Source organism: Corythoichthys intestinalis, chromosome 5, assembly GCF_030265065.1.
Source record: "Corythoichthys intestinalis isolate RoL2023-P3 chromosome 5, ASM3026506v1, whole genome shotgun sequence".
NCBI classification, from domain to species: Eukaryota; Metazoa; Chordata; class Actinopteri; order Syngnathiformes; family Syngnathidae; genus Corythoichthys; species Corythoichthys intestinalis.
Genome location: NC_080399.1, coordinates 1,232,487 through 1,254,078, shown reverse-complemented (window position 1 = coordinate 1,254,078; position 21,592 = coordinate 1,232,487). Strand labels below are relative to the sequence as shown.

General features: G+C 37.4%; 1 protein-coding gene and 1 long non-coding RNA gene across 2 annotated transcripts in view; one reads left to right on the top strand and one right to left on the bottom strand.

The window, feature by feature from the left end:
- LOC130916828 (uncharacterized) overlaps nt 1-2,876 on the top strand; it is a 56,726-nt gene extending 53,850 nt beyond the window's left edge. Inside the window, exons 2-3 of the long non-coding RNA XR_009063348.1 lie at nt 1,930-1,987; nt 2,095-2,876. This is a non-coding gene — a long non-coding RNA (uncharacterized LOC130916828). The remainder of the gene's footprint in view (nt 1-1,929; nt 1,988-2,094) is intronic.
- osbpl5 (oxysterol binding protein-like 5) overlaps nt 2,318-21,592 on the bottom strand; it is a 57,487-nt gene continuing 38,212 nt past the window's right edge. Inside the window, exons 12-23 of the mRNA XM_057837851.1 lie at nt 21,486-21,567; nt 16,411-16,509; nt 16,239-16,335; nt 14,513-14,611; nt 14,013-14,110; nt 13,836-13,925; nt 13,620-13,756; nt 11,778-11,957; nt 11,600-11,702; nt 10,306-10,420; nt 10,126-10,216; nt 2,318-9,833 (exon numbers count right to left, since the gene is read on the bottom strand). Coding sequence (XP_057693834.1) covers nt 9,698-9,833; nt 10,126-10,216; nt 10,306-10,420; nt 11,600-11,702; nt 11,778-11,957; nt 13,620-13,756; nt 13,836-13,925; nt 14,013-14,110; nt 14,513-14,611; nt 16,239-16,335; nt 16,411-16,509; nt 21,486-21,567 — 1,327 coding nt within the window. The 3' untranslated portion in view covers nt 2,318-9,697. The remainder of the gene's footprint in view (nt 9,834-10,125; nt 10,217-10,305; nt 10,421-11,599; nt 11,703-11,777; nt 11,958-13,619; nt 13,757-13,835; nt 13,926-14,012; nt 14,111-14,512; nt 14,612-16,238; nt 16,336-16,410; nt 16,510-21,485; nt 21,568-21,592) is intronic.

Sequence of the window (21,592 nt, the reverse complement as noted above, 5' to 3'; positions counted from 1 at the left end):
TCGTTTTGCATTGTGGCCAAAAAGTTCAATTTTGGTTTCATCTGACCAGAGCACCTTCTTCCACATGTTTGGTGTGTCTCCCAGGTGGCTTGTGGCAAACTTTAAACGAGACTTTTTATGGATATCTTTGAGAAATGGCTTTCTTCTTGCCACTCTTCCATAAAGGCCAGATTTGTGCAGTGTACGACTGATTGTTGTCCTATGGACAGACTCTCCCACCTCAGCTGTAGATCTCTGCAGTTCATCCAGAGTGATCATGGGCCTCTTGGCTGCATCTCTGATCAGTTTTCTCCTTGTTTGAGAAGAAAGTTTGGAAGGACGGCCGGGTCTTGGTAGATTTGCAGTGGTCTGATGCTCCTTCCATTTCAATATGATGGCTTGCACAGTGCTCCTTGAGATGTTTAAAGCTTGGGAAATCTTTTTGTATCCAAATCCGGCTTTAAACTTCTCCACAACAGTATCTCGGAACTGCCTGGTGTGTTCCTTGGTTTTTATAATGCTCTCTGCACTTTAAACAGAACCCTGAGACTATCACAGAGCAGGTGCATTTATACGGAGACTTGATTACACACAGGTGGATTCTATTTATCATCATCGGTCATTTAGGACAACATTGGATCATTCAGAGATCCTCACTGAACTTCTGGAGTGAGTTTGCTGCACTGAAAGTAAAGGGGCCGAATAATATTGCACGCCCCACTTTTCAGTTTTTTATTTGTTAAAAAAGTTTAAATTATCCAATAAATGTTGTTCCACTTCACGATTGTGTCCCACTTGTTGTTGATTCTTGACAAAAAAATTAAATTTCATATCTTTATGTTTGAAGCCTGAAATGTGGCGAAAGGTTGCAAGATTCAAGGGGGCCGAATACTTTTGCAAGGCACTGTATGTCTGGCACTTTTACATCAGGGTTTCGAGCCAAAAACACCCCACACAGTTGACCCTTGGTTATTTTTTGACCCATTCCAAACATAGGCATGTTGGGTATCCACGTTACGGGCACATCGAGACAAATCCAAAGATGCCCTATACATGTCTGACTGACGTTTTGACATTTAGATTTCTAGCCAAAAACAACCCAAATGCACCCAATTAACCCTATGTTGTCTTTTTTTTTTTTTTTTAACCCACACCAAACATGGGCATGTTGGGCATCCAAGAAATGGCCACATCGAGACAAATCCAAATTTGTCAAATACATGTGTCTGATGTTTTGACGTAAGTGTTTCGAGCCCAAAAAACCCCCCCAATTAACCCTAGGATGTTGTTTTTTTTTAACCCACGCCAAACATGGGCATGCTGGGTATCCAAGAAACGGGCACATCAGGAAGAATCCAAAGATACCCAACATATGTATGTCTGGCACTTTTACATCAGGGTTTCGAGCCAAAAACACCCCACACAGTTGACCCTTGGTTATTTTTTGACCCATTCCAAACATAGGCATGTTGGGTATCCAAGAAACGGGCACATCAAGACAAATACAAAGATACCCTATACATGTCTGATGTTTTGACATTAGGGTTTCGAGCCAAAAAAACAAAACAATTAACCCTAGGATGTTTTTTTTTTTTAAACCCACACCAAACATGGGCATTTTGGGTATCCAAGAAATGGGCACATCAGGAAGAATGCAAAGATACCCAATATATGTATGTCTGACACTTTTACAGAAGGGTTTCTAGCCAAAAACAACCCAAAACTACCCAATTAACCCTATGTTGTTGTTTTTAACCCACTCCAAATATGTGCATGTCGGGTATCCAAAAAACGGGCACATTACGACAAATTCAAAAAATGCCAAATACATATTTGTCTGAAGTTTTGACATGGATTTCTAGCCAAAAACAACCCAAAACTACCAAATTAACCCTATGTTGTTGTTTTTTTTTTTACCCACACCAAACATTGGTGTGTTGGGTATCCAAGAAACAGGCACATCAGGAAGAATCCAAACATCCCAAATGTCTGCATGTCTGACACTTTGGTAAGTAGTTATTTCCCCAAAACAATCCTAAACGGCCATTATTCATCATTTTACTAGCTCAAGTCAAAATATACTGTATGTCTAATCTAAATTATGTCTACTTTCAGTGCTCAAAGGAAGCCACAACAGCCCCTCCCCTCTGCCGCGAGTGCAACTCTGCTATCATCACTGAGTTATCAGCAAAAGGGTCTCAAAAACTCAGGAGACAGCTAAACGCCCACAAAGCAGATGCATTCCAGACTCAACAACACGCACGCATGTTTAAGTCATTTGCGGAAACATGGGAAAAACATGGGCGACAGTCACATAGGAATAAGGAAAAGAGCAATGTCAGGGTTAAAAGTTTTTATTTTACTGTAGTGCTACAGTGTGCAACAAGTGTGAATGAAAAAATTGAGCATCATTGTGAGCGGAATAGGTTTTGTTCAATATAATAAAATCAAAGTGGCATATACAATCCAAGAAAATGGCCATTGAGTATAAAAAAAAAGAGGAAAATCATGAAGAAAAAAAACTGTAAAAAATACATAAAATCATTCATCAGTCGACTTTCATCGCTAAAATTTGCTCCCGTTGGGATCGCCACTAGTGGCAATGGACTGAAAGGTTACAGATAATTGGAAAAAAAAAAATTAACAAGATGGCAGTCATGGCTTTGCTTTTTTAGCGGAACTCAAAATACGCACGTAGAAAAAGCACGAATGGCAGCCTTGCTTTGCGAGCACTGTTTAAAATTTTGGCTGTGTTTAAATTCATTAAAAAAAAAAAGTGTGTGTGCACACTAGACACTAGAAACTTTCTGGTGCGCACCAGATACTTTTCTATCTTTGAAGTTCCATTTTATAGGCCCAAACTGCCTTCGCGCATCAGACACCTACGGAGCCTATAAAGGGACATCGACAGAAATAAAATAAATTTAAATCATCTGGTGCGCACAGTTACTTTTTTAATCTGGTGCACACCAAATAGTATATGATGTGCACCAGAAACAATCTGGTGCGCACTACATAGTATGTGGTGTGCTAGAAACTACCTGATGTGCACCAGAAACAATCTGGTGCGCACCAGATTAAGCACCAGAAACTATCTGGCACACTAGAAAGTTTGTAGTGTGGACAACATATGATCTGGTGCGCACTATATGACCTGATGCACACCAGAAACTATCTGGCACACTAGAAAGTTTCTAGTGCGGACAACATATGATCTGGTGCGCACTATATGACCTGATGCACACCAGAGACAATCTGGTGCGCACGAAATAGTTTGTGATACGTATTAGAAACTATCTGGTGCGCACCAGATACTTTTCTGGTGCACACCAGATAGATTCTAGTATGCACCACATACTATTTAGTGCGCACTATGAACTTCCCTTTTGCGCACCATGAACAATCTGGTGCGCACCAAATAGTATGTGGTGTGCACTAGAAACTACCTGGTGCGCACCAGAAACAATCCGGTGCGCATCAAATACTATCTGGTACGCACTACATAGTATGTGGTGTGGACAAGAAACTACCTGGTGCGCACCAACTAGTATGTGATAAGCACTAGAAGCTATCTGGCGCACCAGAAAGTTTCTAGTGTGGACCACATATGATCTGGTGCGCACTACAGACTACCTGATGCACACTAGAAACAATCTGGTGTGCACGAAATAGTATGTGATGCGCACTAGAAACTATCTGGTGTGCACCAGATGAAAAAGTATCTGGTGCGGACCAGATAGATTCTAGTGTCCACCACATACTATATGTTGCGCACTATAAACTTGCTGTTGCGTACCATAAACAATCTGGTGTGCACCAAATAGTATGTGGTGTGCTCCAGAAACAATCTGGTGCGCACGAACTAGTATGTGATAAGCACTAGAAACTATCTGGCGCACCACATACTATCTGGTGCGCACTATAAACTTCCTGTTGCGCATCAAATAGTATGTGGTGTGCACTAGAAACTACCAGGTGGGCACCAGAAACAATCCGGTGCGCACCAAATAGTATTTGATGCGCACCAGAAACAATCTGGTACGCACTACATAGTATGTGGTGTGCACAAGAAACTACCTGCTGCGCACCGACTAGTATGTGATAAGCACTAGAAGCTATCTGGTGCACCAGAAAGTTTCTCGTGTGGACCACATATGATCTGGTGCGCACTATAGACTACCTGATGCGCACTAGAAACTATCTGGCGCACCAGAAAGTTTCTAGTGCGGACCACATACGATCTGGTGCGCACTATAGACTACCTGATGCACACTGGTGCGCATAAAATAGTATGTGATGAGCAATAGAAACTATCTAGTCCACACCAGATTCTTTTCTATTTGGTGTGGACCAGATAGATTCTAGTGCGCACTACATACTATCTGGTGCGCACTATAAACTTCCTGTTGCGCATCAGAAACAATCTGCTGCGCACCAAATTGTATGTGGTGTGCTGTAGAAACTATCTGGTGTGCACCAAATTGTTTGTGGTGTACACTAGAAATTATCTGGTGTGCACCAAATAGCATGTGGTGTGCACTAGAAACTACCTGTTGCGCAGCAGAAAAAATCTGGTGTGCACCAAATAGTATGTGGTGTGCACCATAAACAATCTGGCGCACACAAACTCGTATGCGCTAAGCACTAGAAACTATCTGGTGCACCATAGTGCCTAGTAAGCACCAAATACTATCCAGAGAGCACTAGAAACTTACCTTGTGTGCACCAAATAGTATGTGATACGCACTAGAAACTAGTTTTTAGGTTTTCGGAGACACCACATACTATCTGGTGCGTACCAGATAGTTTCTAGTGCGGACCAAATACAATCTGGTGCACACAAGATGGTTTAAATTTATTTCATGTCTGTCGATGTCCCTAAAGGAAATCCATAAAAACAACAGTTCAAATGTCATCCTTTTTACTTTTAGTTCTCCGTCTATTTAACATTTCCCCAAAATTCTCACGTCAATTTAACAGATTTTTTTTTTTTTTTTTTTTGCAGTGCACGCTCCCACATGACTTACCAAAGGGTTAAAAAAAATGACAATAAATACATTCCAAAAATATGAACAGAGTGTAAAAGCACAGCAGACAAATATGTACAAAAGAAAAAAAAAAAAGTGTTTTTACATTTTTAAAAAAAGAAGTCACTTATGTACGACGGAGTCGCAAAGAAAGGAGAAGAAAATAGGCCTATGAGAAAAAAAGTTGGAATATTACCACTTTACATAATATAATGTACGTTTTAAATCTCTTACTGTTGGGATTCAAACGTAAAGTTGTACTGTTAGAATTTAGCCTTGCTGCTTAACATACATGTCGTAAAGTCCATGAAATTATATAATATTCCGACCTAAATCTTGTAATATTATAACTTTTTCTCGTAGTATTCTATTTTTGAAATACTCAGACATTAATCTCCCCAAGCACGCAGTCCTATAATGATTTAGCTATGCCGCATCCAACGTATGCTACATTATGATGCATGATTTTACAACTTTTATCTCATAATACACAGACGTACGACTTCAATCTCGTAAAGTACGTGAAGTCGTAATATTACCTTTTAACCTAGCCACTTACATGCATTTGACGTCCATGAAGTTACGTTACATTCCGACTGAAGTCATATTACAATTTAGCCATGCTGCATCCAACGTATACGACATCACGACGTATGATTTTAATCCCGTAAAATTGCAATTTTTACAGCAGAACACGACGACGTTCACTCTTCTCAATCTTGTATAGTACGTAAAGTTAAAAGCCGTAATATTACGATTTTAGCTTGCAAACATTTTATCTCAAGTCCCTGAAGTTACATAATATTCCGACTTTAATTTCATAACATTACGATTTAGCCTAGTCGCTTACATACATACAACGTTAAATCCATGAAGTTACGTAATACTCCCAAATTAATCTTGTAAAGCACGTAAAATCATATTACGATTTAGCTATGCCGCGTGCATGGTATGCTACATTACGATGCGTGATTTTACAACCGTAATATTATGACTTTTATCTCAGAACATACGACTTCAAATTTCGTTAAGTACATAAGTCGTAATATTATTTAGCTTAGCCACTTACATACATCTGACGTCCGTAAAGTTAAATAATATTCCTACTTTAATGTTGTAAAGGACGTAAAGTCATGTTACGATTTAGCCTAGCCGTTTACATTAGACGTCCATGAAGTTACGTCATATTCCGATTTAGGTCATATTATGATTTAGCCATGCTTCCTCCAACGTATACGGCATTACGATGTATGATTTTAGTCCCGTACTATGACAATTATTATCTCAGAACATGACGACGTTCGCGCTTCTCAATCTTGTAAAGTACGTAAAGTTAAAAAGTCGTAAATTACGATTTTAGATTTCATACATTTTATGTAAAGTCCGTGAAGTTACTTATTATTCCGACTTTAATCTCATAATATTACGACTTAATATTTAATTAACGTAATTCTCCGACATTAATTTTGTAAAATTAAGTAATATTCCGATTTTAATCCCGTAAGCATCGCGATTTTCACGCAACATTCCGATTTCAATTTTAAAAAGTACGCAAAATGACTAAGTTGTAATATTACGCCTGCATACATTTTACCGTGAAGTGACTTTAACCTCATGAAGTACTTAAAAGTCATAATATTGCGATGTATTATGCTGTATGACTGAAATCCTCTAATATTTCGACTTTGTTCTCATAGGGCTATTTTTTTCCCCCGAATATTCCACGGACCAAAACATGATTTTAAATCTTTCCCGCTATTGACCCGTAGGTTCTGGCAGTGAATGATCATTGGTTAATTCGCTGCCAGACGTATATTGCTGTCGATGAGATGTTTTTGACAAAATTAGAAAGTTGCCGTAAGCCTATTGGTCGTTGGGTTACACTAGTGTTAAATAGCAAATTTTTCGGGGTGAGTGAACTAGTTGTTGCCAGGCAAAAAAAAAAAAAAAAAAGAGTGCTACAAAACGGCCCCTTCCAGGCACACAAATATAAAGACACTTTGTACGGCGCCCCCTCTTGACCCCTTTTAACCTTCTGCTTCCTTCCTACAGTATGTGTCACTCGTAGAAACATACACACACACACAGTGCTCCCTGTAAACAAGAACTCGTTGTCTTTTCCGTATATAAATACTGTTTTGGTAAAATGATTCATAAAAAGAAAAAGGTGTTCCTTCTTTCGGTTGTTGTACATGATGGTTTTTTTTTTTTTTTTGGCATCAGCGGTTAAGGCCCATTTTCTCAGTTGATTTTCTTCCAAATCATTTTTCATAGTACTTTTTTTTTTTTTTACACTGAAAGACCGTCTTTCTCGTCCAAAGTGCGTGGGTGCCCGTGCGCTTCCATCCAGCTACGCTAGGGGGAGGCGTTGCGATCTGTCGGGGGAAGTGTTTATTGCTATCGCTATGGAAGTAAATCTATGCCACCAGGGATTGAATTTCTAACCATTTTAGAATTTTAACAAAGTTCCACCTAAAAGAAAAAAAAAATCAGATTACTGCCTGAATTTTTTTACCCAGCATGAAAATTCAGTTGCAAAAAAAAAAAAAGTTTTTTAAATTGGAAAAATCTGAATTTTTCTTTGCAAATTCTAATATTGAAAGTTTTTCTTTCAGCTGCAAAAATTCAGTGACATAAAATATTTAAAGATAATTTAACTCAAATTTTGCAATTGAAGTTTTCCTTTCTTATTTTTTTCCTGAATTTGTTTTGTAGTTTTAGCATCAAAATGTATTTGCAAGAAATATGGTCACAAAAAATTAAGCCACAAAAAAAAAAAAAATCTGAATTTTTGGTTTCGAATCTTTCCAAAGCATCAATATTCATCTCCAAAATATTCAGATGCAAAAATTATGCATAGAAAATTCAGGTGCTAAATAAAATCAGCCACAAAAAAAAAAAAAAAAAAAAAAAAAAAAATCATTTTTTTGTTGGAAAATTGTAATATTGAAAATTCAGTACAAATTAATTCGAATCAATTTCTGCTGCTGAATTTTGTTTTAAAGATAATTTGAGTTACAAAAATTAAGTCAAATTTTGCAATTCAATTTTGTGCTTTTTTCTTTCCTAAATGTTTAAAATATTTTAGCGTCAAAATTTATCTGCAAGAAATTCAGGTAACAAAAAATTGAGGTGCAAATTTTTTTTTTTGAATTTTTGCAATACTCATGTGTAAAAAAAAATTCTGCAGTGAAAATTCCGATGCTAGATAAAATCAGCCACAAAAAAAAAAAAAAAAAAAAAAAAAAACAGTTGGAAGAAATTTTTTTTTTTGCTGAAAAATTCAAGAATTCGGTTGCAAAAAAATTCAGGAGCGAAAAATTCAGAATTTTTGGTTGCAAATTCTAATACTTAAAATTCAATATGAATAATTGACTTAATTTCTGCGGCTGAATTTTTTTTGCAACTGATTTTTTTCTTCCCCACAGCGAAAAAAAAAGTCATAAAACTGGAGCTGCAGGAATTCAGTGACCAAAGAAATTTGTGCCAATTTTTCTGATTTCTATATGCTAGCAGATTTCCCCCCCAAAATTTAGCTGTAAGAAACTCAGTAATAAAAATTCAGCAACGAAAATTTAGTTGGAAAAAAACTAAAAAAAACTGTTGCAAAAAACTGATTATTGAAAAATTCTGAATTTTGTTTTTTTTTTCAGCATCAAAATTCCGCTGCAAAAAATGCAATCACAAAAACTCAGTTGCAAATAAAACTCAGCCGTTTTGTTCCAAATTTCAACACTGAATTTTTCTCAGAATTTCTCAAAATTTAGCTGTACAAAAATCAGTTGCAAATTCTTATACTGAAAATTCGATACAGATCATTTAAAATCAATTTCTGTTGCAGATTTTTTCTTCAGCTGCAAAGAAAACATTGAGCTGCAAAAAATTCAAAGATAATTTGACAGAAAAAAAAAAATCTGAATTTTTGGTTCCAAATTTCAACACTGAATTTTTCTCAATTCAGTCAGAAATTCAGTCGCAAAAAATTTCAGTCGCAACAAATTCAGAATTTTTGGTTGCACATTCGGATACTGAAAATATAATACAAATAATATGTAATAATTTCTGGGGCAGATTTTTTTTTCAGCTGCAAAAAAGTCATAAAAATTGAGCTGCAAAAATGGTCACACACACAAAAAAAATTCAAAGATAATTTGAGCATTTTTAAAAAATTTCCAGCATCAAAATGTAGCTGCAACAAAGGCAACCACAAAAATTCAGCAGTCAAAATTCAGTTGCAAAAAATTCTGAATTTTTGATTCCAATTCAACACTGAATTTTTCTCAGCTGCAAAACATTCAGATGCAAGAAATCAGTTGTGAAAAACAGAATTTTTAGTTTCAAATTTTAACACAGAATATTTTTCGGCATTAAAATTCAGCTGCTTAAAAAGAAAAAAAGTCAGCCACAAAAATAATTTGAATGCAAAAACTTGGGGAATATTTTCTTTGCCACTGAATTTTTGTGACATTTTTTTCCCTGTTTTTTTTTTTTTTTTCTTTCTGTGGCTGAATTTCAATGTTTGGGAAGAAAAAAATCAGTGTTAGAAATTCAAACTCAGGTGGCCTGTATTTACTTGCATTTATGGCGTTCGGGCAAAGCCGTCCCGTTCTAGTCGAAAGCCTTCCCCTGTCCTTCCCTCCCCGGTTGATTGTTTTGTGCTTGCGGGAGGGACGGCGGACGGGATGCTTTTATCATGCGTAGAAGAAGCGGAGGAGAAGATGCGAGAGGAGCGCCAAAAAGATGACGGCGCAGTGGCGCGCCAACCAAGACGCGCCGTCGTCCGCCGCCTGCTGACGATTGAGCTGTCGGGTGAGAGCCCAAAGGTTCCTACGGTGACAGCAATGGCGGAGAGTTTGGAAAGGCCACAAGATGGCGACAAAAGCAAAGGAACCAGAATGTTAGCGTCGCCTCTAAAACAGTATACTATATAAGCTCTATACATATGCAGTTTAGCTGCAATTGACAGCGATGGATGTTCAATCATTTATTTGCTGCCAGCCCCACACCCCCAGTTCAAATGAAACTAATCGTGTGTGATAAATGGCGATTAAAATGAGTAACCGTTGTCCAGCCTTATTAAAAATGCAAATGATCAAAAGAGCATCATGCTTCGACTCACCTCTGAATGTCTTGCTGCGTCTTGTGTATGGACGTGATGGAGGTGTGAAGAAGGGCCATGCTGCTGCAGCGTGCGCAGTGCTTTAAGAACTCTGAAAACATCACATTTGGCTCTTTAATATGAAAAAGTATTCCCAAAAAACTTAAACTCAACTCTCCGGGGAGTAAAATGGCAGCCGACCTTCATTATCGGAGGACTCGTGCCCCGGCTCCGGGGTGCTGCCGCTGCTCTCCGTGTTCTGGCTGCAGCTGGACGGCTGACTGCTAGCTTTCCTGCGCGTCCCGTTCACTTTGGCCTACACCATGATTTGCAAATAAATTCTTTAAAAATCAAACAAGGTGATTTTCTGGTTTTTTTCCCCACATTCTGTTTCTCATGGTTTAGGTTTATTCATGTTGACAATTCCAGGCCTCTCTAATATTTTCAAGTGGGAGACCTTGCACAATTAGTGGTTGACTAAATACTTATTTGCCCCACTGTAAGTCGCTACAGTATCATTTAGTCAAAGCACAACAAAAATAATATTTCTATCTCTCAACAAAAAAAATGTTCACAAAAAGAAAGGCGCTCAGTGCAAAGAGAACCCAATCAAAATAGCTATGCAAAATACACATAAAACTTACTCAGACTTTGCCTTGGCTAGATCTCTAATTCAAAACTCGCCATTGACACCTTGTGGTGTATTTCAATCACTAACTTACGTAGTTAAAGACACTGTGGGAGAACTGTGACGTCCTGCTCGGCCGAGCTAATAGTTTATTTTTTGATTGAAAATTTTTACAAATTTAATTAAAAGGAAAATATTAAGAAGGGTTTTAATATAAAATTACTATAACTTGTACTCAAATTGATCTTTTAAGAACTACAAGTCTTTTGATCCGTGGATCCCTTTAACAGAAAGAATGTTAATGCCATCTTGTGGATTTATTGTTATAATAAACAAATACAGTCCTTATGTACAGTATGTTGAATGTTTACGCCCGTCTTATCTTTCCATTCCAACAATAATTTACGGAAAAATATGGCATATTTTAGAGATTGTGTGAATTGCGATTAATTACGATGAATTCATTTTTAAGCTGTGATTAACTTGATTAAAAAATTTTAATCGTTTGACAGCCCTAAGTACGACATCACTTTCATTAAAGGAATCCTCGAAGCGGCAAAATTTGATTTGACGCTTTTTTCTTATCAAATTATTCGAGTTAATTGATCGTTGCAGCACTACTCTAATTGCTAGTTATGCTATTTTTTTGTTGTTGTGATTCCGCCTACGCATTTTAGGTGAAAATTGATCCTCCTCGCCTCATGACTGCTAGATACTCATGGTGAGGTTTCTGGGTCAGTAAAGCAATTTGACTGAACTATTTTTTTGGAGTAATATAGCTGAAGTCATGTGGGAATGCATTTAATCTATATATTGATCGTCACAGAACGATATTTCGTCCCAAATCTAACAGATGGCGTGACCCACCTCGGGCCGGCCGTCGCGCCGCCTCGGTCCTTTCTCCAGCGTTTGGATCACGCCGTCCCTCTCCAACTGAAGCAGACAACTTTCCGCTCGCCACGGAAGAGTCCTAAAAGTGACATCGGAAGGGGACGTTATCAGACGGGTCGCCCCCAGATGACGCGTTGGTCGCCGGCGCTCGTACTCGGCGTGTTTGTAGGTCCACTCGCCGCTGACGGGGTCCTGGTGGAAGAGTCGCGGCGTCCAGGGTTTGTCTCCCCTCTCCCTGGACTCTTTGCGCTGGGCTTCCTCCAGCACGAACTTCTCCTGCGTGGCCTGCACTTGGTCGCGCTCTACGATGGCGCGGGTCACGTGCTGCCACAGCCTGGAAGCCACCAACAAATCAAACTCCACAACAATCATTTTAATAGCCAACTAATTCGCAATTATTACTATTATTACCGGTACTCCAGATATAAGAAAATATTCACCGATTTTTTCCCCCCATTTAAAAAATAAATAAATAAATAAATAAATAAATAAAACTGAAAATGAGTAAACAAATAAATAAGAATATCATACACGTATGATATAAAGGACATTTTTAAACTAAAAAAAAAAAGTAAAAAATAGTTTTTACGGGGAAATGAAAAATTGGGGATTGTCATCTTTAAAAAAATATATACAAAAAATAATTGCTTGAAAAAAAAAAGCAAGTATTTACATTTCCTTTTTTGTTGTTTTAACATTTTTAATTTGTTTTCATAAATTGAACATTCAGAAAAATAAACAAGAGTATATTTTATTTCTAATAGAAAAAAAAAATAATGAATTAATAAATAAAGAATATGAGATTTTTAAACTTAAAAAAATGTTGAAAATAGTTTTATTAGGAAATTTTAAAAAATGGGGATTGTCATTTAAAAAAAAAAAAGAAAAACAAACAAATATTTATATCTCCTTTTTTGTTATTTTGATTTGAAATTGTTTTCATAAATGAAAAATTCTGAAAAATGAAGAAATAATAAGCGATATTAGCAGTATAGGGAAAAAAATGAATACTATATGAGATTTTAAAACAAAACTAATGTAGAAAAGATTTTTTTAACGCGGAAATAAAAAATTGGTGATTGTCATTTAAAAAAAATAATGATTTATACAAAAAAATTGTACAACAAAAAGAAAAAAGCAAATATTTACATTTTTTTGTTTATAATTTAAAATTGTTTTATTAAATTAAAAATTCAGAAAAATGACTAAATAATAAAAGATTATTTTTAATTTTTAATAGAAAATAAATGAATAATAAATAAATAAGAGTATCATATATATATACATATATGAGATTTTTAACCCTAAAAAAAACAGTAGAAAAGATTTTTTCTGGGGAAATGAAAAATTGGTGATTGTCATTTAAAAAAATAATAATGATTTATACCAAAAAAAAAAATTGTACAAAAAAAGATAAAAAGCAATTATTTACATTTCCGTTTTTGTTACTTTGATTTAAAATTGTTTTCATCAATTAAACATTCAGAAAAATGAATAAATAAAAAGATATTTAATTTCTAAAAGAAATAAATTAATAATGAATAAATAAATAAATAAGAATATAATATATATGAGATTTTTAATGTAAAAAATGTGGAAAGAATAATTGGCGACTGTCAGTTTTTTTTTTATTGTAAATATGAAAAAATAATTGTGCAAAAAAGAAAAAAGCAAATATTTACATTTCCTTTATTATTTTAATTTAAATTTGTTTTTATAAATGGAACATTCTGAAAAAGGAATAGCTCATTATAAATTAAATTAAAATTTCTAATAGAAAAACTGAAAAATGAATAAAACATAAGATTATCATACATAATCTATAAGAGATATATATATAACGGATTTTTTGGGAATAAATAAATTTTAAAAACTGCGGATTGTCAGTTTTTCATACTTTATTTGTTTAAACATGAACTTTTAAAAAAGGATTTATACAATTTGAGATCAATAATCTCTCTAAACTATTGCTCAACATAGTCATCAATGCATTTACCTTTCAGACTCAAACTCCCCCTGCTGGTCAAAGTGAACCACCCGCCTCTTGAGACGAGCGCCACGGACCTCCGGGCTCGGGTTCCATAAGGTGGACTGCTGTCCTGAGCGCTTCTCTTGGATGAAAACTTCGCTGTCCTGTTTGCGAGAACCCCAAAAACTATGATTACGACAACAACAAAACCACGCTGCTACGAAATACGAGTAGTTTTCCTACCCAATGTCCGTCGACGGTGGCGGCGAGCTCGTCGCCCACCGAGATCTTGCCGCTGATTTGATTGACGGAGCAGGGCCCTCCCAAGAAAGGCTGCGGGCGGCAAATTCAAATCGTGTCATTTTCAACCCACGGCGTCCATTGGGACCCAGAAGGAGTGAACAAAGGTTCATTTGGTACCTTTAGCTTAAACTCCAGCTCGGTGAAGCATTTGGTTTTCTCACACTCGATGGTCACCTTTCCACCCAGCTCCAGCGTCATGGTGCCGTACAGAATACCTTCAGGGGACGTCGGAAAAGAGTCAATTCGCCAAGCCTTAAAAGTGCTATGAACTATGACACAAGTGACTTTAAAATGATAGCGGATCATATTGAGGATACTAATTAATCAAAAAAAAAAGACAAAGGAAACAAAGGAAAAGTGGCAGATTAGGCTAAATAATGATGTTAGATCCAATGAGTATTGCTTTCTCAGCCGCCCACTAATAGGCCTTCTATTCTATCAACATGTACTAGCTCGCGCAGCACTGGAAAGCCAGATATGAACATCAATTGTGGTTGTGATGGCCGTTCCCAGATGCATTCTTCTGGTTGGAATAACTAGGAAATGGTCAGAAACAGCCAGATTCGAGGGCCAAATTGGGTTTCTACACGTAAAATGACATTAGTGCAGTCTACTACCTTTACAATGGGCGTAGGGCATGGTGATGACGTACTCCTCGTCCCTGCTCAGAAAGAGTAGCCTGGCTTTGCCGTCCAAAATAGCGGACAGGGAGTTGCCTGAGAAGAGAAATGTGAGAGACAAGGTGAGATGAGGAGAGATGAGGAGGAGAGAAATGAGAAGGGAGAGGAGGAGAGAAGAGATGAGAAGATGAGGGAAGAAGAGAAAAAAGAAAAGAAAGGAGGGGAGGAGAGATGTGATGAGAAGAGGGAAGGGGAGGTGAGAGGAGAGGAGGAGAGACGAGAGGAAAGGAGAATAGAAAGAAGAGGAAAGTGAGGATAGGAAAGGAGAGAGACGAGGAGAAGTAAGATGAGCAGGGGAGGATAGATGAGGAGAGGAGAAAAAAGAAAGATGAGAGACAAGGAGAAAAGTTGAGAGAAGGGAGATGAGAAGAGGAAAGGAGAGAAAAAGAGAAAAGAAGAAAGACAAGAGATGAGGAGAGCAAAAGAGTCATGAGGAGGGGAGGAGAGACGAAAAGAGAGAGAAGATAAGGAGGGATGAGGAAAGGAGAGACGAGGAGAGAAAAGAGGAGTGATGGGAGGAAAGAAGAGACGAGGAAAGAAAGATGAGCAGGGGAGCAAAGAAAAGAAAGACGAGGAGAGACAGGGAGAAGACTTGAGAGAAGGGAGATGAGAAGAGGAAAGGAGAGAGAGAGGGAAGGAGAGACGAGACGAGGAGAGGAGAGAAAAGAGAACAAAAACGAGGAGATATGAGGAAAGGAGAGACGAGGAGAAAAGGAGAGACGAGGAAGGAAGCGGAGAGAGACGAGGAAAGCAAGATGAGCAGGGGAGGAGAAAAAAGAAGAAAGGCAAGGAGAGACAAGGAGAAGAGTTGAGAGAAGGGAGTCGAGAGGAGGAAGGGAGAGACGAAGAAGGGAGGAGAGATGTGAGACGAGGTGAGGAGAGAAAAGAGAAGATGAGAGGAAAACGGATGAAGAGGGGAGGAAAGACGAGAAGAGGAGAGAAAAGAGAAGACGAGGAGAGATGAGGAAAGGAGAGACTAGTGAGACGAGGAGAGACGAGGAAAGAAGAGAGAAGAGACGAGGAAAGGAGGAGAGATGGGAGGATAGAAGAGAGGAGAGCCGAGGAGAGAAAGATGTGCAGAGGAGGAGAGAAAAGAGAAGAAAGACTAGGAGAGACAAGGAGAAGAGTTGAGAGAAGGGAGACAAGAAGAGGAAGGGAGAGACGAAGAGGGGAGGAGAGATGACAGACGAGGTGAGGAGAGAAAAGAGAAGAAAGACTAGGAGAGAGTGAAGAGAAGGAGAGGAAAGGAGAAAAGGGGTAGACGAGAGGAAAAGAGATGAGGAGAGAGAAGAAAGAAGAAAAAAGATGAGAAGAGGAAAGGAGAGATTAAGAGAGAAAAAGATGAGAGACAAGGAAAGGAGAGAAGGAGGGGAGGAGAGGAAAGGAGAGAGGAGAAAAGAGGAGGAGCGACGAGGAAGGCAGGAAAGATAAGAGGGAAAAGACAAACGGGGCGAGACAAGGAGAGGAGTGATGAGAGAAAAGGAGAGATGAGGAGGGGAGGAGAAAAGCGAGAGGAGGAGAGACGTTAGGAAAGGTGAGGCAGGGAGATAAAAGAGGAGAGATGAGGAGAGAAAAGAAGAGTTCAAGAGAGGAGGAGAGACGAGAGAGGAAAGAATGGGTCAGGGTTGGCATTGGACCTTAGTGCAAAACAAAGTTGAAGTACCGTAGAATTTGGACTTTGCCAGGATGCTTCCGCTGATGGAAAAACCGTCTTTCCTATTGCAGACATAAAAGGCAGAAATGGGCGGATGGTGCGATACCTGCGACACGAACAACAACCAACGTCAAAATTTTACTGTATTGGTCAGAAGAACGTGTGTGTCTTTTGTTTTCACCTGTTCAGCTATGTAGAAAGTGCAGCCTTGACTTTGGGGATGAGGCCAGCAGCAGCGAAAAGTTTCCCCCAAGATTGGGTTGTAAGGCTTCTTTAGGCCCTGCAAAAGTCAGTCCATATTTGACTTTTCATCTGAAAAGCTTTTATTTCAATTTTTTTCTTTGGATAAACGAGAGCAATTTTGCATTTTTGGGTGTGTGTGTGTGTGGGGGGGGGGGGCTGTTTTTACTCTAAAGATATTTATTGTTGGCACTTTTCATGCTTTAGGTTGCAAATTTGTTTTTATTTTTCATTTCTATATCTCATATCTTTTCTATTTTGAATTGCAACTTTTATTTTGTTTTCCTGAAGTTTTTTAAAGACAAAATTTTATAATTTTTTTTTTTTTAAAGTTTTTTTTTGGACAGTTTTTAATACATTTTTAAACCCCACGTTGCCTAAAAAAAACTTTGTTAATTAAAATACATATTTAATATAAAAAATATATGTATATATAACAAACAGGCATGAAAATGGGTCAGGGGTTAAAAAGGTGAGAAGGGTGTGGAGGAAATATGTTCCGGCGTTCTGCCAAAATGTCCTCCTTCGGCGAAACATGAGGCGAATTTGACCATTTTAATTTTTCACATAAGGCTTAATATTCAAATTAGCAGGGGTTTAATTAGTTGAAGGAGTTGATTTCAACCGCCATTGACTCGCGCTCTCACTCCGAAGCCCTGAAACTATCAAATAACTGGCAAACTGCACAGAATTTGTTCAAATCAACTCCAGTGACTAATTGAACCCAGGCTAACTCAAAGATTAAGCCTAATGTAAAAAAATCTGAACTTCCCCTTTAAAGTATAGACCATTGAATATGACCATTAAAATGTTGTCTATAAAAGTTTTCGAGCAATAAAACAACAAAAATGAATGAAATGAATAAGAATCCTTCAAAGTATTTCATAATGGGTCCAAATTATTTTTCGAACAGATCCTGTGACTATAGCACCTGAGAGACAGCCGTTTGCTTTGCTTAGCCAAAACTACAGCTGAGGAGGCAAGATGGATATTTAGAATTTCTTTAAACCTAAGCTTTCAAAACCCTCAACAACAACTGAGCTTGAACAGAGGATTGAGCACGAGCAGTATCAAAAAGTCCTGGCTGTCTTGTTACCTGTTGTGCTGTAATTCCAGGTGGTGCTTGAATTGGATGCTTTAGCGGTCAACAGTCTTTTAGAGCCAGCGCAAGGAGATATTTTTGTCATCTTTACTGGACAAAAATGTGAAGTAATGGCTGTGTTTCCAGTGTGCAAATGCAGCCGTTTGTAGTATATCTCCTGCCTATTTAATTGCATCCTGGCGAGATAGCAAGGCTATGTTGTTTTGACCGCAAATTCCCAGCGCTCACGGCTCACGCATCATGGTAAAACACGTCACCTGTTAATTTCCATACCCGATTAGAAAATGTGACACGTGCTGTCACTCCCATGACTACAGTATTCTTCATTATACATACATTATGGGGCAATAACAAAATAGTAACGCACAGGCATCAAGGAAAGTAACTTTAATCAGATTACGGATTTAGAAAAATGAACGCGTTAGATTGCTCTTTACTGAAAGAAAGTAATCAGATTACTGTTACGCATTACTCACATAACGCGTTACTGACAACACTGCTTTTATATTACCATTAAATACACAAGCTTGACGCTAACTTAACGGGAGCTATTTTTTTCACCAGAGATTTGGCTAGCTCTGGCAGTATTCAATGCAAGCTGGAACGAACGGCAGTAACTTGTCATAACGCAAAATATGAAAACGATTGAAACCATTACTCACCAAATTCAATATGCTGGCAAATGCATTCATCTAAAAAAAATTGGGAGTGAGACCTCTCCTCTTCCAGCGAACGTGATTTTGTACTTAGAACAAGATCATCTGTCGCAATTAACGATCTTTGACGCTCTTTTCTCCCCCCCTGCATTCAAACTTGTTTCTCTCTCAGCGGCTGTGATTAACCTCAATGAAGTTGCTCTCCTTGCTAAGCCTTGCCTATCATTCTGCTTTGTAAGTTTTTAGTAACTTTGTATATTGAATTTGAAAGGAAAATGTGTGTGGGGTTTTTTGGCGAACTTTTTCATGAAGCTAAACTGTTGAAGCTACTCACACTTGGAAAAATACGATTGTACAACGTTTTAAATGTATTCATTTGGTATATTTCAGTTGCCACGATGTGAGAGATCAATAAATTGCAGAGAAGTACGCCTTGCGTTTAGAGTGCTTGTTTTTGGGTTTGCTGGAATAGCGTCACTGGCACACGCAGCATCAAACAGGGGAAAGGGTAAGCGCTGCTGCGCCAAGCCACTTCTGGCTGCATTTTTGACACATGAAAAATAACGATTACGTACTACTGTATGACGAAAAATTTTAGTGGTTTTGTAACCGCGACGTTTTAATAGCATGACAAACCGTGAAAGTAACCGGCACATGCCTACAGCCGACCTCCCCCCCCCCTTAAAAATTTTCTCCTCGGATCTACACGATTCACGTAGGTCATCCTTTTTTACTTCAAAACGGCGAATTTCGCCGAAAGGTGAGCGATTTTCATGCCTGAACAAAAAGAATAAATTAATAAACTAATCTTTAAACATTTTAAACCCACATAGCCTAAAATTTAAAAAAAACTCATTAAAAATAATTAAAATACATATTGAAAAAAATATTAAAATAATCAATAGCAAAAAAGTTATAATTTTTTTGTATGATGAAAATTCACAAAAACACGCATCTATGGTTTAAAAAAAAGCATTGAAAATATTATGAAATGTAAACATTAGAAAAAATTATTAAGCAGTTCATTATTTTTTATTTTTAGTTTTTTAATGTTATTTTGTGAAATCTTAAATATTTTAAACCCTACGTTGCCTAAAATAAACAATAAAAAACTTATTAAAGTTGAAGTTAGTGAAGTTAAAATACATATTTTAAAAAATATTAATTAGCAAAAAAATATTTGTTGTATGATGAAAATTCACAAAAACATGCAGCTATGATTAAAAAAGCATTAAAATATTATGAAATGTTAAAATTACAAATACGTATAATTAACTTTTTTAGTTTGTTTTTTTAATTGTTATTTTGTGAAATCTTAAATATTTTAAACCCTACATTGCCTAAATTAAAAAAACAACAACACGTAATTACCGTATTGGCCCGAATAGAAGACTGTTTTTTGCATTGAAATAAGACTGAAAAAGTGAGAGTTGTCTTATATAGACCCTACCCACCGACGTCACAAAACCACGTGCTCGCTGTATGGTTCCGCCCACTTGTCCGTCATTTTGTCTCTGTATTAGCATTGGTTTCAATTGATCGAGGAATTTAAAATGCATTTCATGGAAGACCCGGTGCTTTCTGATGCCGTAAACTCACCGGATGTGTTGCATAAAAGGCGTTATGTGGAAAAGCTTCGTTCTATACAGTCGCCAGATCCATATTTGATGCCCAAATCGATGTTTTTCGACCCACTGTCTTCGCCCTGTCTGCCTGACATCTGCTACGCGGATATTTACAATGATCTTGTCCACACAAAATCAGCCTATTCTCACGAAAATTTGAAAAACTTCAAGAGCTTGGAGCTCTATAAATACTTTGTTGCTGGTTGGGTGAAACAGGTCCTCGTCCACGAAAATTCGGCAGGAATCTATCTTGTGCTTTGAAAGGTGAGTTACGATATTTTCAATTCAAAATCTTTTGTTATTGCTAACATCCACTGTCAAGTCTAATGTATTTCATGTCGTTTGTCAATGGAGTAGAGGCTTTTAATGTTTATATGGTTTAGCGATAGCACTCTCACTACATAAATACGTGTATGTTGTCGGCGATTAGCCTCGCAATGATCTTAATTGTGGTTATTTGTCAGCCCAAAACCCTCTAAGTATATCTTAAATGCATCTTACCGGATATAAAATGACTACTACATAGTCTGTGGTGATTTTTTGGTGCCCAGTTTTCACGTCGAATTGCAGCCGTCCATTTCACTCTCCTCTTTGGATGCCTCGGAATACGGTAAAACTTCAAGTCTCTCCTTCCATCTTCTCTGTTAGTGCAACCAACAGCCACACACGCCTTCACCATTTTGATTATTAATGTTAAGGAGCAGAAAAACACGCCGTAAATAGGAGGAATGTACGTAGCCGTAACAGGTTAACACTATGTTTTGACGGACAATTAGGCGGTACCATTCAGGAGAGCGGAGTTGTGACGTCACGTGGGTAGGGTCTATTCGCAGTCTAGACGTTATACCCATTCACGACGCTAGATGGCGCCAGATATCATTGAAGCGATGTTGTGTCATGGCAGATCTCAGCTACTCTCAAGTTTAACCAGTTTGCAATATTTTATTGCAAATTTCCTTATTCAGATTTTTTTCAAGACTACAGTTACAGTTAGACTTCACTTTGATGGTTAAAGCAGTTTTTGCAATTTTGTAGTTTTATCACAATAGATTGGTTTATTTCAATTTCAAAAACCAGAAGCCATTTATTTACGAATATATTTAAATGTTCAGATACTACGATTTGAATGAGGTAAAATAACATGCTTTTTTCTCAAATATATTGTTATAATCATTTGTTTCAGATGTACCGTAATTATTTTCTGTAATTTGGTGTTCAAAAAGTCTTTTTTTCAAACTTGAGTCTTGAAAAAGAGGGGGTCTTATAATCAGGGCCGTCTTCTATTTGGGCCAATATGGTATTAAGTTATTTTTTAAATATTCATTTAACTACTAAAATAATAAATAGCAAAAAAAAAAAACACTTTTTTTGTAGTATGAAAATTCGCAAAAACACGCATCTAAGCATTAAAAATATAAAATGTAAACATTACAAAAAATATGTATTCAACAGTCACTAGTTAACAAGTGAAATAATAATATATATAATAATAATAATATATAATAATACTCATTGTCATTGACAGCAACGTCTACTAGTTATAAACTGATTTAAAGACTTCTAATGACATTTTAAGAGCCACAAAATTGGACGTCTATCACCGTCAACGGCACAGCACGGAAATATTTCCCACCTTGGGCTTCTTGTAAAATCCCGACAAGTACCAGCGGACCACCTGCTTCATCCGGCCGTAGGCGCCGTCCTCCCGCGCGGCTCTACGAGAGGTCGCCGTCGATTAAA